We start from the raw sequence: 15,162 nt of genomic DNA, 5'->3' as shown, positions 1-15,162 counted from the left end.
TGAGCAGTGGAAGTCAGAACTAATTTATTTAAGAAAAAAAACAAAACCAAAACAAAACTCATCAAAAGGGGGGGGAGGCATCAATTACAAGCTCTGGAAGCTCTTGTCAGGACAGCGCCAAAGAATCAGCATTATACAACAGAGAGAGAGGGGCAGCAGGAGGGGCACAGGGTCCACCCTGAGCCTCCCCAGCCCTGCCAGCACAGGGACATCCCGGCCCTTGGGCCCCCTTCTCCCTCCATCACCATTAAAAGTGCAGCAGGGAGAGGGGGTACAGGGCTGGCTCCTACCCAAACTCCCCCTGGCTCTTGGCTTTCCCCTGCAGCCATGAAATGTGAAGCCTCAGCACTCATGGCATGATCCAGGTCCCTCATACCCAAGGAGCCATGTGGTGGCCCTGGAGACAGCAAGGTAAGGGCTGTCACCACCACAGTACCCAGTTGCCTCCTACACACAGCCCCAGAGGCACATCCTGGGGCAAAACACTCCCCAAGAGCTGCCCGATACAAAGTGTTAGGGTTAGATTAGTCCAGATCCAGCAGGTGCCAGGAGGAACAGCGTGTCCACGCTGAGCCTACATGGCAGGGAGGGAAAGAGGAGGAAGGGATGCTGCTGGTCCCACCACTCCAGGAGAGATGTGCATCTCCTGTGGGACTGTGGAGAGGCTGCATCCCTTCTTTCTCCACCCTAGGCAGGAGGCATTAGAAGAGAAAACCCCAGAAGGGCTCCACACAGTTTTGGAACCTGTGGACAGCCCTGGGAGCCCCACTCAGCTCCTGCTCTCAGCCAAACTGCCCCGTCCACGCTCCCGCTCCTCTCAATATATTATTACTATGATGTGCAAGTAGTTTTGCATCAGAAAACACTGAGCCCTCGTGTCCCACTCAGCAGCTCCAGCCCTGCCTGTGCCTTGAAACATTCTTCCAGCGCCGGGGTGTCGGGGAGCAAAGCGTGAGGGCAGCAATTAGACAGGAAAGACTCCACCCCACCCCCCCCTCCCCAAACCCTCTCCCTCTCACACCCCCCTGCCAGGACAGTCCGCACAGGCCGGGTCACTCCTCGCCCTCCTCCTCGTGGTGGTGGTGGCTGGAGGCAGGAGGTTCCTCCACCTCCTGCTGGTGGTGGGTGTAGTGGTGGGGGCCAGGACCCTCGGCAGGCATATTCTCCTCAGCGTTCAGGTAGACATTGAACAGGGCTCCTTCGTGGCTTGGCTCCTTCCCACACGCCTGGCAGCTGCAGTGCAGGATCTTCTCCACCAGCTTGTCCACCCTGGGGATCTCCTCATTTCCTGGACAGTCCAGTGTCACCTGGGCAGCGGGACAAGGACACAGTGAGTGTGGAGGCTCCCGTCCTGAGGAGGGAGGTCTGACCTGCCCTGTGCCCTGAAGATTTGGGGTGTTTTAAGCCAGAAGTGATGGGTTTCTATGGATAGAAACCTCCCTGTCAGTCTGCAAGGTGAGAGTTGTCTGGGAACATTTCACAAGGTCACAAGCTCCAGAGACCCAAGGAAAATCACAGAACCATGAAGGTTGGAAGAGACCCTCAAGATCAATGAGTCCTACCGTTAACCCAGCACTACCATAATCACGCCTAAATCACAGAATCATAGAATCACAGAATTATTTAGGTTGGAAGAGACCTCCAAGATCATCAAGTCCAGTCTATGACTGATCTCCACCTTGCCAACTAGACCAGAGCACTCAGTGCCACAGTGTCCTAGTTACAGGGGTTGGGACCAGTTTATCACTATGTGGGTATGACCAAAACTGTGTATTCTACCCCCTCTCTGTCATTTCTGATGGACTGTTAATAAATGGACTGTTTGCAGCAGCTGCTCAGGGCCCACCTGACACCTCAGGCTACAAGCTGGGTGTTAAAGAAACTCTGCAAGGCAGGGGAGTGTTCTTTTGTTTGCACACCACTGACTCAGCTGTGATAACTTCCCTCCAGAAAGGCACCTTCACACCCAGCCTGAGGGGTCATCTCTGCTAATGGGCCACCTTGGACTGGCATAACAGGCAGCTGCAACACCCAGACCATCAAAGATTCCAAAAATATCTCAGGACTCAGAGATAAATCACCCATTGTAAAACTCCCTGCCTTGGGGGAGGCACTGGGCATTTCCACCTGAACCTGAGCACGTATAATCTTGGGGTTTTGGGACTTCTGGTGTCACGCATTGGATCCAGAGGAAGACCAGAACTTCAACAGGACTGTGACTGTCACTCTTGACAAAACTATGATCATCACTTCAACAGGACTGCAATCATCATCTGGACCAACAGGTTTCCTTTCCTTTTACTTTGCCCCCGGCGACCACGTGGTGCTCAGCACAGGGGTGGACGAACACCAAACACCCTTCTGTTCCTGTCCCAGGGTGCAGGGTTATACATCTGTCTTTGTGGGTTAAAATACAGTTTTAAGATATGGTTTTCCCTGTTTCACTGCATTTATTGTAATTTTTTTTAGTAAATTGTAACTCTGACTTGTAATGTCTCAAGTTGGTTTAATTTCTTCCGTCGGTTTACTTTTAAACTAGCACACTGTCCTAGTTAGAGCAGCCAGGACCAGTTCATCACTGTGTGGGTGTAACCCAAACTGTGTATTCTACACCCTCTATGTCATTTCCCAGAAACTGTTAACAATAGATCATTTGCAGCAGCTGCCCAGAGCACACCTGACCCCTCAGGCCATAAGCTGGGTGTTAAGAAGCCTGTGAGACAGGAGGATGTTCCTATCCTCACACCAGTGACTCAGGTGTGATAACTCCTCTCCGGGGAGTCATCAGCACCTCCACACCCAGCCTGAGGGGTTATGTCTGCTAAAGGGCCACCAAGGATTCCAAAAATATCTCATGACTCACAATCCCCCATTGTGGAACTCCCCACCCTGGGGGAGGTACTGGGAATTCCCACTGGAACCTGAGTGTATATACTCTTGGTGTCTTGGGACTTCTGGGCTCACTCGTGAGATCCAGAGGAGGACCAGAACCTCGACCAGACTGCAACCACCACTCTCACCAACAGGTTTTCCTCTCCTTTTACTTTGGACTCAGGGGGACCACGTGGGACTCAGCACGGGGGCCAACGAACACTATTCTGTTTGTGTCCCAGGGTGCTGGGTTATATGTCTGGGTTTTGTGGGTTAAAACCAATTGTTTGTCCGTATAATAGTATTTATCATATTATTGTTATTAAATTGTAATTCTGACTTATAATCTCTTTTGAGTTGAGTTCATTTCTCCTGCTGGTTTACCTTTAAAACAGCACACACACACATCCAGTCATTTCTTGAATGCTTCCAGAGACAATGACTCCACAGCCTCCCCAAGGAACGTATTCCAATGTCTGACCACTCTCTCTAATTTTTTTCTATTACCTAATCTGAACCTCCCCTGGTGCAACTTAGGGCCATTTCCTCTCGTCTTTTCACTTGAGATGTGGCAGAAGAGACCAACCTCCACCTCACTCCATCCTCCTTTCATCCCCAGCTCCAGCTAGACAACACTCCCAGGCACTGCTGGCACAGGAATATCGGTGTGATGGCAAAGGCCACTCACAAGACATGATGCTGAACAGCTCAGATAGTTTAGACTAAAGCCTCTGATCAAATGGGAGCTGAAAGCAAAGCAGAGAGTTGAGCCCAGCTCCCTGCGGCCTAAGCTTCCCTTGGAAGAAGGTTTATGGCTCTGCCAGGGTCAATGGTAGCAGGAAACTGTGAGGTCTGAGGGTGACTGACTATGGGAGGCACTTCTGGACATCGAACAGGGCAAAAACTCCCAAGTGGGAACAGGCAAAGGGAGCGGTTGAGAGAACAGACACGTGGGATGAGCACAGGGATGAATAATGCAGGGAATGACAGGGGATGGCTCTGCAAACAGAGGGATGAAGGCATCATTCAGCACAGTAGTCACATTGCTTCCAGCAGCTTCTTCCACTCAGGTATCTCAAGACAGGGCACGGTCACCTGGGAGACACCCTGGAAGGAAACTACAAGTGGGAAAACCTCAGGGAAGGAGAACAACTTGCTGTAAAGTGGTGGCAGAGCAGAGCTCCTGAGTGAAGCCCCCTGGAGCAGGCAGGGATACTCACGATTTCCCACATGGACTGGGCTGGCATGCAGGAGTCGCAGTGAACCAGGGACTCTGTGGACTGGGGGAAGGTGTTGGGGACACTGTAGCTGAAACACTGTCCCAGACAGGCCCTGTAAAGACAACAGGAGGGATGGGAGCTCAAGGGACATGCCTGTTCTTCTCAGCAAAGGCAGAAGGAGATCTGGCCTTCCACTGGGACAGGTGGAGGCAGGAGCGTGCGAGTGACAGTCCCCAAAGCCACTCCTGTGCCATTAGCTGCCTCCAGCCCTGTGCTGAGGTGGATCTGTACCTGTTCTGGATGGATTTGGACTCGCAGCCACTGTGCCCCACGATCTGGGTGATGTTCTTGGCCTCACACCAGGCGCTCTTGTCCGGGAAGAGGGCGAGCTTGTTGATGGGCGGGGGAGCGGCCAGGAGCGCTGGGAAGAGGGCACCCACCACGAACCATAACATCATGGCCAGCTCTGCCAAAATCCTACACCTGCACACAGAGAGCAAAGCATTAGCAGGAAAGAAAACAGGCAAACCAGCTGAGTTCTCCAACCCCATGGAAGTTCTTGGTTGAGACAAGCACAGGTACATCCTCCCTGATGTGGTCAGGATGGCTCCCCAAAACACTGCCTGGGGAGTGGGATGTGCTGCTCTACCTCTTCCCCTTTCAAAACAGCTCTGGGGCAGGGAGATACCTGCATTACCTCTCCCAGTCTCTGTGCCAGGAGCAACAGCAGCTTTTCATTTCCCACCCAAAGCTGGGCTGGGAGAAGTTTGCAAACGAAAACATCACCACCACAGGCCAAGCCAGGCTGGAGAAGTCTTGGACCACAGAAATGTTATTATTTGAGGAAGGAACAAGCTTCCCCACTTCCTTTTCTCCCACCTTAAAAGCCAAAGCTGGTCTTGCTGCAAGCCTTCCCGGGAAAAAGGGAAGGAAAACCCCTCTCATCCTGGAATTGTGCAGCAGGTGTCGCTGCAAGGCAGTAGCACACACGGACATGTGGAAACCTCAATCCAGGGGCTGGAAACCCGCAGGAAAGGCTAACACAATATTTATTTTTATAGAGCCACTCAAATTCTGCAAAGGGTTATTCCAAAGATGAGAATTTGGGCAGTGGACAAGGGGAGGGGGGACGGGCCTTGAATAACAAGCATAAACCTAACTCGCAAAGGCGGTCAGCTTGGAGGTCACTTCCCACTTCCAGAGAAATCCCACCCGGGGTTTCCATGCTCTGCTCTCCGGCCAAGGTGCCTGAATTAACACTCCCAATCACTGGGGAAAGGCAGATGGAAAAGCATCATAGAAACAGGGAAATTTTTTCCCCACAGAGAAACCTGTGGGGTTTCACCAGTCATGGTGAAAGGCAGACATTTATACTTCCTAAAATATTTGTTAGAACCATGTTATTTGTTATTTCCTTCTATTTATTTATCCAGACAATGATCCAAAGCCCATATTGGAAAGACTCCTATTGATTCCCATGGCTCCTGGATCCAGCCCTCTAATGTTTGCTGCGAAGGAGAGGAAAAATGCCTTCTTCCTCAGACACTGGTGTCAGAGGCAGGTGGGGACTCCCAGCTGGGTGTTCCCAGGCCACTCCATCTGTCTCCACAGTCCTCTCCCGCATCCCCTGGGCTGGAAGACCACTAGGATTATCTACATGACTGAGACACCTTCCTAGGCACCGCCCGCAGCTCCAGCTCAGGGATTTTAATGTCATATGGGGTTTTGCCCTATTATCCCTCCACTGAGCCCAACTTCCTGGATCTGAATCAAGAGAGAGACAAGATTCTTCCTGTTCTCCATCCCATGGCACCTAGAAAAGAGCATTCTCACTCACAGGATCTCTGGAGGAATCAAGTGGGGTCTCTGCTAACTTTCCTTATTTCCTGGTGATACAAGAACCACAATTGTGTAATGCAGCAACACTTGTACAGCCCTGCTTCCTAATCCCCCAGCACTTGTGGGATGGGAATCCCACAGTCCCCAGTGGGGTTTGCAGGTGTTGGCTGGAGATAAGCAGAGGGTTTTAACCCCTGCACTTGCCCTGCCACTAATGAGAGCTGTGGGGTTAAATACTTTTGTCCTGAAGATGACTCTTAGGACTTCTGCTTCCTGAATTTTTTTCCATTTCACTGGGGGAATTCTGTGATTTCTGTAAGAAGAACCAGGTTCAGCTGCACACACACACAAAACACTTGGTTTGCTTGGTTTTCCGAAACAGCATGGCTCACTCCTCAAATGCCAGCAGCTCTGTGGTAATGAATCCCACTCCCAAAGTCCGAGATCAGAGCTGGGGTGCGACCCAAACAGCAAACACCTCCATCCCGAGGAACAGCTGAAATTCCTCTGGAGTCAGTGCACAAGTTCACTTCCACATGCCCCACGAGAGAGCAATTTCCTTATTTCCAAAGAAAGGTGGTGGGTGGTTTCTGTCCAGGTTTCTGTGCATCTCTACCCAGCTGCAAAGAGACAAACGTTCCTGTCTGTGCCGAGTCCTGCTTCCCTGGAAGTTTTTATTGTTCCTGGAGGGAGGTGTTCAATTGCCAGAGGCACGAAGGATCCTCTCAGAGCACCTGGTATCCTGTGAGGAAGATGAGTGAGGTTGTGCTCTGCTAAAGCACAGGACCTGGCCTGGATTCAGTAAAGCACTTAAACATATGCTTAAGCCTTTCCCTTTTCCTGGGATGTGTTTGTAACCAGGGCCCCCAGCAACAACGGCCACTGGTCTGGTTTGCAGGGGGTGGTAGGAGAGTGGGGCAACTGAGAGCCTCCACAGCAGGGGAACTGGGTATCCCTATGGACCTGGAGCAATTCCAACTTTCCCCCGTTCCTCAGGGCACCCTGGTGCCGAGCGGTGCTACCCCCCAGTGACCTGAAGCCTTGAACACGCCACATCCACACCACACGCTGCTCTCCTGCTCACAAGAATGCCCTGGAACCCACAGGGCCACATTTCTAGTAAGTAACAAGGTTTATGCCGGTGCCTAGGAAAACATCTGATGCAGCTGAGTTTGGGAGGGAGCTGGGGTTGGAAGCAGCCCTGGCGTGTCCGCTGGAATAGCTCAAAGCAGTCATGCGAACAGTGCTGCCACGAAAACCATTCATCTGACAGCAGCCACAGTGCCCGAGACAAAAGCGCCGTGTTCCTTCTCCCCCCGGCTGGGAAGGGAAGGGAAAAAGGAAGACAGGGCACCCGAGCAGGTTTGCAGACTCCCGATTAAATAAAGGCACTGAGCACATTCCTCCATGACAAGCTAAATTACATGTTGCAGCCCCGAAAGGAACAAGTGTGTTCCGTGGCTGACCCGGCAGCAGCAGCCACTTCCCCCCACACAGGGCCTTCTTTTTCTTTCCCACACCGGGGCACACTTTTTTCCCTGTTAGTCAAAGCTCTTCAAGCAGAAAGTTCAGCTCAGTTCCGGCAGAGTTCCCTCTGCAGGGAGCTTCCTCCCCATCCCTTTGGCCGTGTTTGGGAAATGAAATGACTCAGCCCTGAGCCTGGCACATCCCAGGCTCCCAGACAAACAACTTCTCAGCGCAGGCACAGCTGCAGTCTTGTGGTGAGCAGCTCTAGAGCCCTTTTCCAGGCTCTCCCCAGGTCCGAGGGGCTGAGGGGCAAAGTGTCCATGGCTGGTGGGTCTCAGGGAACCACCTCAAAACCACTGCGAGGCCCAGGAGTTCTGCTGACAGCTCAGCCTCCCATGATCCCAGTTTGGAGATCTGCTGGTACCACCTCAGATGTTCTGTGCCACCCAGAAGAGCTCTTTCCTCCCGTTCTAACAGTCCCGGGACTCTCAGGAGTCCCTCGAGCAGCGCCTGGAAGCAGCTGGGAAAACCTACATTGTTACGCTGGCCAGAGGACAATCACTGGAATTACCTCGGAGGCCGCGTTCCCACCATCCAGCCCACAGCTGTTCCCAGCCATTTGGAAACCAAACACTTCTGGAGGAAAATAAAACAGATTTAATCAGTTTTACCCTCTTTTTCCAGTGTGAAGTTTACACCATAACACAAGACAAGCTTGCAGGTGGACATGGGGAATGTTTCATGAGTAGTTTAATGTGTTTATAGGTATTTTTCTTATCCAGGATCTTACAATTCTGCCAAATACATAAAACCACATACGCAGGTAGATCGTGCTCATGGCCACACACACAGCATCCTGGTTCTGAGAAACAAGAACCCCCTAAGCTTTACAAACATTGCTCAGCCAAGGCTCACAGCCTGTGGATACAGCACAGAAACAGTGTCAGCTCCATGCTGGAGCTCAGGAAAATGGGACACAAGGACAGGAAATGGCCTCACCTCAGTGCCTGACTCAGTGATCCAAGACCTTGTGTGAGACACACAAGACCTCAGCAGAGACGGACGAGGTGAAGGCTTCAGCTCCTGGTCTGGATTACAGCTGGGACCTCCACTGTCCTCTCCTACCTCCTCGGACACACAGCTGCCCTTCCTGACGGAGCCAGCTTCCCACCCAGCTGGGCTCTCTCTGCACCACACCAAGAGCAACCCCAGGTTGGTGTTAGACAGGAATCACAGCAATCCTGGATCCTGCCTTTTTTGTGTTCAACTGGATATTCATGCCATTTTGCTGAGAAAAGCTGCTGCACAGCCTTGCTGCGAGAAGAGGAGGCCCCAGAGACACTCTGTGCCTCAGTTTCCCTCACTGCAAGAACAGAGACAGGGAAGCATCGAGTGAAGTGATGGGTGCAGGGAGAGCGGAAAAGCACAGGGAGGTCTTTGGAGTGCCAGATCTCCTTCGAGGGAAGCAGGAGGGAAGGGCTGGCTGCCAGCAGCCCTTGCCCCACACGATGCCATGAACCTCGATGGGAAGGTGCTCAGGCAAGGGCTCAGGAGAGGTGGGAACCAGGTTGGAACATCGCGTGGGGCAGTCACACAAGGACAATTTGCTGCTGGGAAAGGGGGGGGTCACTGCCTGGAGAGGAGGAAGCTCTCCCAGGACATGGGTGGGATCACTCCTGTGTGTGGAGGCAGCCAGGAGAGATCTTGATAGCCACTAAAACACTAAAAGGTAAATGATTATTTAGGCACTCAAAAGAAAGTGAAGCCACAGTGTCTGCTTTGGTGGCAACTGGAAAGAGACATCCCAGAAAGATCCAGGGCATGGCTCTCCTCAGACAGGATTAGGTCTATAACTTCTGAATACCACCAGGGATTGCCTCTTAGGAAACTCAACTCAAATAATATTTGCTTACATGGAATAAAAAATTATTATACGCCAGCATTATTAGCAGGAAAAGCTTAAATCTCAACTGCAAAAAAATGAAAAGTCAGTGTGTACTGAAACAATCTATCAAAACAGCAGATGTTATTCAATACTTGTCCTTATTTAATACTTCCTCCTTTTTTGAAATTTGCATTTAGCTAAGACTTGACATTTTTGGGGACTCTACTGTAGTGAGTGCAACAGTCAAAAAAATCTAATGGATGTCATGACAACATGGGCAAGGGAGAGGGAAGAGAACTCTCCACTGAGAATGTCTGGAGGTAATTCTTCAGGACAGCAAGACACAAGAGAGCTCAGCTGAACACAGAAGTCTCTCCTGAGCTCAGAGCTTCAGTCTTGCTTCACTGAGCTGCAAAATCTGGGAAGAAATTACAAAAAAATAAACAAGGAACTAGCACAGGAAGACATTTGATATTTAACAACCACAAGAATCCATCCTAAGAACTTTTTGATAGGGGAGCAAAAGCTGTGTCGTTTCTCACCGTGGACCTGGCTGTCTCTGCTCCTTTCAGGAGCAGATGTCAGAGCTTCCCTTTCTATAACATATTAATTTCCACTCAAGCACAGTTGGGCAAGTCACAGAAATAAAGCAGCAATAGAGAAAAGCAGCGCAGCATTTTTAAAGCACTCTGCCCTCCCCACTTTGGCCAGAAAGTCAAAAGATTTTGGTACATTGGGAGTTTCAATTTAGCTTCTTGACCATGCACTGAGCACTTTGGAAATGCATTTTTTTGCAGCTGGGAAAAAAAAAAAAAATCCAAGCTGCTTTACCTACAAAAGTCATTGGAAATCTACCTCTGGACTTACATAGGCTTAGAATGGGGTCCTGAAGGAGCTCTGCTGGAAAAGGGACACACTAATGGCCTGTGGAAGAGGCAAGAGTCATATAAACAGTTTGTGGTAATTCATTTCAATTGCTCAATTTCTTCAGCATTAAGAACAATCACGGCCAGGAAAATGCATCAACCTGAAGCACAGGAATATATCCTGGCCCCACACTGCCCTCCACTCCCTCTCCAAGCACATGAGACTCTGCAGCCCCTAAAAGCAGCAGGACAAGCAGGATGGGAGCAAAGATCAGCTGTGACCTGGAAAACAAGCTGGGGGCCAGCTCAGTTTTGGGGAGCAGCAGGACTGGGGTGCCTCAGCAAACTGGGGAGAAGGAGAGGGCCCAGGCCCTGCCTGAGCCCCCGCGCAGGGAAGAACCCGCCTGGCGCGCGCTGTGGCTGGAACATTCCCAGCGGGGGGTCGGATCCGGGTGCATCTCAGCTAATATGAGAACCAGGCACTTCCAAACACAGCTGTGAGCAGTGTTCCAGCCGGAGGCCACGCTCGCATGTCTGGACCTGAGTGAGGCTCAGCTCCCTCCTGAGTTTTCCCTGGAGCTGGTGTTTCCCACACAGCCATCCCACACACCCACTGGCACAGAGCAGGGAGGGTCAGCCTGGAGCTGAGGGCACCCACTGCACTCTGGCCCTGCAGGAGGACAACTAGTGTCCAAATTCAGACTGTGGATCCAACCCCTTCGAAAATCCCATGGATAACAGTGACTGCTGCTCTCTCCAATGCTGTCCCCGAGCCCTGTGAGCAGCAATTTCCCACTCAGCATGGAAAGGGAATATCTTTTCCTCCACCCCCACAGTACCACTATCAGCAGCCTGGCCACTATCCCTGACCTCCCCAAAGCACCAGGCCTGCCCCAGAGCATGGTCACACCATTTTCCAGAGCCACAGCCTCTCCCCTCCTTGTTTGGACACAGCTTTCATGGAGCCAGCAATAAAACCCGCAGGATCCCACGAGTCGCTCACTTTTATCCATGTTTGATTTGCAGGCACCAGCGGTTTCCCTGGGGAGAGCTTCTCCCAGCAGGCCCAGTTCTGCTTTCACTTAGAGTGAGGTAAACTGGGACTGGCTGCTCCAAATGACTCCACTGGTGCAAATGAGATCAGAATCTGGCACCACTCGTCTTACTCAAAACAAGCTTAACTGGAACCAGATAAAACCAGTTCCAGTACATAGTGGCCACCAGGATGATGATTTTTCAATTCCTGCAGGCAGAGGGGAGCTGTCTCGGATGCCAACCACACTGGCTTTTGCCTTGCTCGGTCATTCATTACCAAACTTGCATAAAAACCCAGCGCAGCAGGGTTGCGCCTGAAGGCTCAGGTTCCCAGCTGCTGGAGCAAGAAGGGGAAAGAGAGAAGGAGAAAGGGGCTTGCTTGTGGATAGAGCTGTGGATCTTTCAGGATCCTCCCTGCTGTTTCCTTCCCCCTTTAGCAGCCATTTAGGCCATATCTTGGTCACAACAGCAGAAATCCAGTGACCTGAGTGCTGTTTTGCCCTTTTACTCTCTGCTTTACACTGCACCAGCCTCCTCAGTTTTGATGATATAAACCCAAAGTCCCTGTTATTTACCGACTGCACTGACCAAAATATCTCCAACACCAAGGCATAAAACCACATGGAAGTGCAGAGCCAGAGATGTTTGGAGGTAACAAAACAGTTCACAGCTCAGGTGGTATTTTCAGTTGCTACCAGGGCTGACCCAACACTCGACATTTAGACAGTTTCTCCTGAAACTGCAGGATTGGGCCCAGTAACTACAAGGAAATCACACCATGGCCCAAACACTGCTCTTTTTGCCCCTCTGGACAAGTTGCCTGAGCTCTGTGTTGGAGAAAAAGGAGATTTAAAAAACATCTGAGAGTGACCCAAGCAAGGGCTCGATCCTGACTCCATTTCCAAAGCTCAGCTCCAAAGGACTGTGATCTTGGCTGGGACGGGGCTATTGGCCCAGCCCAGCTCCATAACTGATGGGAATGGGTGCTGGGTTGCTCCATTCCCATCATCAGTGCTAATTTACACCCGGGAAAGCCCTGGCACCCAGTGCCCCACATCCCTCCCTCCCTAAACAGCACTGCACAAGAAACAAAGGTCTGGGGAACAGCAAGCACAGCTTCTTCCAGGGCTAACAGGAGGCATGGAGAACAGATCACCCCTCATTCCCACTCTGAAACTCCCCTAGAAGGACAGTTTTATCAGCTGTTTGGGTTTTTAAGAGTCTGATATGAGTGGGTGTGAAGTTTCTTTGCCCTCAGCCCTGCTGGACCCCCCCCCCCGGCAGGTGAGGGTTGTTTTTTCCAGCAGACTGCAAAACAAAAAGAGCAGGAGCAACACCCAAGGACAGAGCAAGAACCCAGCTCTGCCCACCCTGCAGCCACTGCCGCTATGGTACGGGAGCTGGCAGACGTAATGCCAATGCTTCAATGGGAATAGCATGGAGTTTGGGCAGGGATAACTGCCCAGGAGTTTTCTCTGCTCCTCAGGCAGGTTTCCCACGGTTGTACCAGCCTGATCTGCCCTCGGCGATGCCAACACACACCACGGGCAAAGTTACTCCACCACAGGCAGGTCTTCAAGGCTGCTTGAAAAGTATTTTGGCTCAGGGCCCAATCCTGCACCTCCAGAGCACCCAAAAATTCCCTCCAGCTCGACTCTTCTCCTCACTCCAGAAAGACGACCGGGCACTCAGGAAGACTATGCTCATTTGCCCTTTTTGCGAGACCACAAACTCCCTAAGTTGGAATTCGGCGTGGAGAGGTCACGCCAAGAGCCCGGATTCTTCTCAGGGCTGTTTGCAAACACTTGGGATTTTTATACTGAAGGCAAATTCCATTTCCCATCCTGCGGTTTGCAAATTTGAGGCGAGCTGCCTTTTACGAGATGGGAGACTGCCTTCAAAAAAGCAAAAGTGCCCGTTCTGTACAGCTGGTTTTTGGTTGGTTGGACATTGCAAAGAGGACATGGAGTTCTTCGGCTAAAAATACAAGGGAAAATCTGGTTCTCTCCGTATCTCCAGGATCTTTCCCGCTTGTTTCAGTCGGGTGCAGATTTTTCAAAAAAAACCCTGCATGGCAAATCTGTGGTGTTCCAACTCCACAAACACTTCCTACAGGCTGAATTTTGAATTTGATGGGGTTAATCCAGTATGTAAAACTTAGATTGTGGAGCAGGGCAGAAATATCTGGTGTCCTCATAAGAGCAATATTAGTAGGGAATAAGGGATTGTCCAGATCAACTTTAATGCAGCCTGAAAGCTAGCTAAAGCATGTTCTGTTCCCAAAATCTCCCAGGAAAAAAAAAGAGAGGTCCTCACCGAGCACAAAACACAGATATTACTGTACAGAACAAAACAGAATTTCTGCAAATACTTAGCCAAACTGAAATACGTTAGGGCTCAAGAAACAGGTAAGGATATATTGTATATGCCATTGTATATTCTAGTAAATGCCCAAACTATTTGTAGGATACAAGGATGTAAATTCATCCCCAGGATGAACTTTTCAAGGAACAAAAGTTTACTGCCTTGCCATCGGGAAACGTTCTTTCCTTTACGATCGCTGAAGTACCCCACGTCCGCTGGTGGTGTGGGTTAATCGATACTGAGCGTTCCCGTTCTTCCCCGTGCACTTTTGTTCGAAACCCGAAAGCGATGGGAAGGAGGGAAGGACTGTACCACAGATGTGCGCCCGACACAGCTCCCGGCTCCCCAGCTCCCAGCCTTATATTTAATTGGAGCTAAAGCGGCGGTGGAAATAGTTTAACGACTGCAGAGCAGATCCCCCCAAGTCCGCCTCATCTGCAACCGATTTCTGCCCGTGGCTACATCCTCATCCTCCCGGCCATCAATCACCGGCAGGGTGGGGGAAGAAGAGAAGGGAGAGGAAAAGAGGCGAATAATCTGGTGGCGGGGGGGGGGGGCGGGGAGGGAAAGCAGAAGGTTCGGGAGTGGGTGGAGGGACACAAGTCCAAGGGCTTACTCACCACCAGGCGACGGCGGGGACATCCCATGGGGGTCCGGGGCCCGGCGGTGCCCAGCGGCCGCCGCAATCCCGGCGCGGCGGGGCGGCCACGGAGGGAGGCCGCGGGCGGCGGGAGCTGCCGCGTCCTTCCCTCCCTCCCTTCCCTCCCTTCCCCCGGTGCCGGGCTCCGGGCGGTGCCGCCGGCCCCGCCGCTCGCGATTGCACAATCGGGGTGGGAAGGGAGAGGAGGGGAAAGGAGGGAGCGACGGCGGGAGGAGGGACGGAGGGAGCGGCATGGGGGGGGGGGCACAGGGCCCGCCCCGCCGGGGACCCGCCGAAGACCGGGCACGGAGACCCCCGAGCAGCCCCCGCGGCCGCCCGGCTGAGAGGTGAGAGCCGGAGCCCTAACACGGAGCTCACCCACCGACCTGGGCCGTGAAACCCCCGGAAAGGGCTAAAACTAACGGGGAGAGCACGGTGGCGACGCCCGGCCGCAAAAACGAGGGGTCTTTGGAGAACTGTGTCCGAAGGGAATGTCCCAGCGCTTACTCCTGAAGTGACATAAACAGTCTGGATCGGGCTCGCCGAACGCTGACAATTCTTATTTAAACACAATTCTTGATAGAGAGTGCTTGGGGCAGAGTCCTGGCCAGACTGAAGACTTTGAGAAAGTTCTCCAGCACCAGAGACAAAGGTTTTCTCTTTTGCTTTTCCTTTCTTTTCCCTTCCTCTTTCTCGTCTTTTTCTCTGCTTTCTCTTTCTTCTTTCCCTCTTTCCCCTTCCCATTAAAAAACTAACAGCCAGACCCCATCCCAGTGAACCCCATTCATGGCTACCTTTCTGGTGGGATAATTGCTGGGGACCAAAGGGCTCTGTTTCTGTATAGTCACAATTAATCTAACAGAGGCCCCCCATTAAACACTACCCAAATCAAAAGATACCTGCCAGGCTTGGCTGGGCTTTGCTGGCTCCTGTTGGTGTGAGGATTTGCATAGAGATCAGAGAAGCAGGAAGGGG

The 15,162-nt window shown here is 51.7% G+C and overlaps 1 protein-coding gene across 1 annotated transcript; it reads right to left on the bottom strand.

Moving 5' to 3' along the window:
* Positions 1 to 15,162, bottom strand: LOC103760763 (NBL1, DAN family BMP antagonist). Its single transcript, XM_008927300.2, has 4 exons — positions 15,087 to 15,162; positions 4,383 to 4,574; positions 4,092 to 4,203; positions 1 to 1,307 (listed from the first exon to the last, which is right to left on the bottom strand). Exons 2-4 carry the CDS (start codon positions 4,547 to 4,549, stop codon positions 1,053 to 1,055), a joined length of 534 nt encoding a protein of 177 aa, XP_008925548.2. The 5' UTR covers positions 4,550 to 4,574; positions 15,087 to 15,162; the 3' UTR covers positions 1 to 1,052.

The sequence above is a fragment of the Manacus vitellinus genome, unplaced genomic scaffold (genome assembly GCF_001715985.3).
Source record: "Manacus vitellinus isolate BGI_N305 unplaced genomic scaffold, ASM171598v3 scaffold_92_pilon, whole genome shotgun sequence".
NCBI classification, from domain to species: domain Eukaryota; kingdom Metazoa; phylum Chordata; class Aves; order Passeriformes; family Pipridae; genus Manacus; species Manacus vitellinus.
The sequence above is the reverse complement of the archived record's forward strand: the minus strand, read 5'-3'. Positions and strand labels throughout refer to the sequence as shown.

Coding starts and splice junctions, on each gene's coding strand:
- LOC103760763 (XM_008927300.2), bottom strand. CDS start 4,549: ATGATGTTATGGTTCGTGGTGGGTGCCCTCTTCCCAGCGCTCCTGGCC. Junction 4,204..4,382: donor TCCAAATCCATCCAGAACAG/GTACAGATCCAC, acceptor TTGTCTTTACAG/GGCCTGTCTGGGACAGTGTT. Junction 1,308..4,091: donor CCCAGTCCATGTGGGAAATC/GTGAGTATCCCT, acceptor CCCGCTGCCCAG/GTGACACTGGACTGTCCAGG.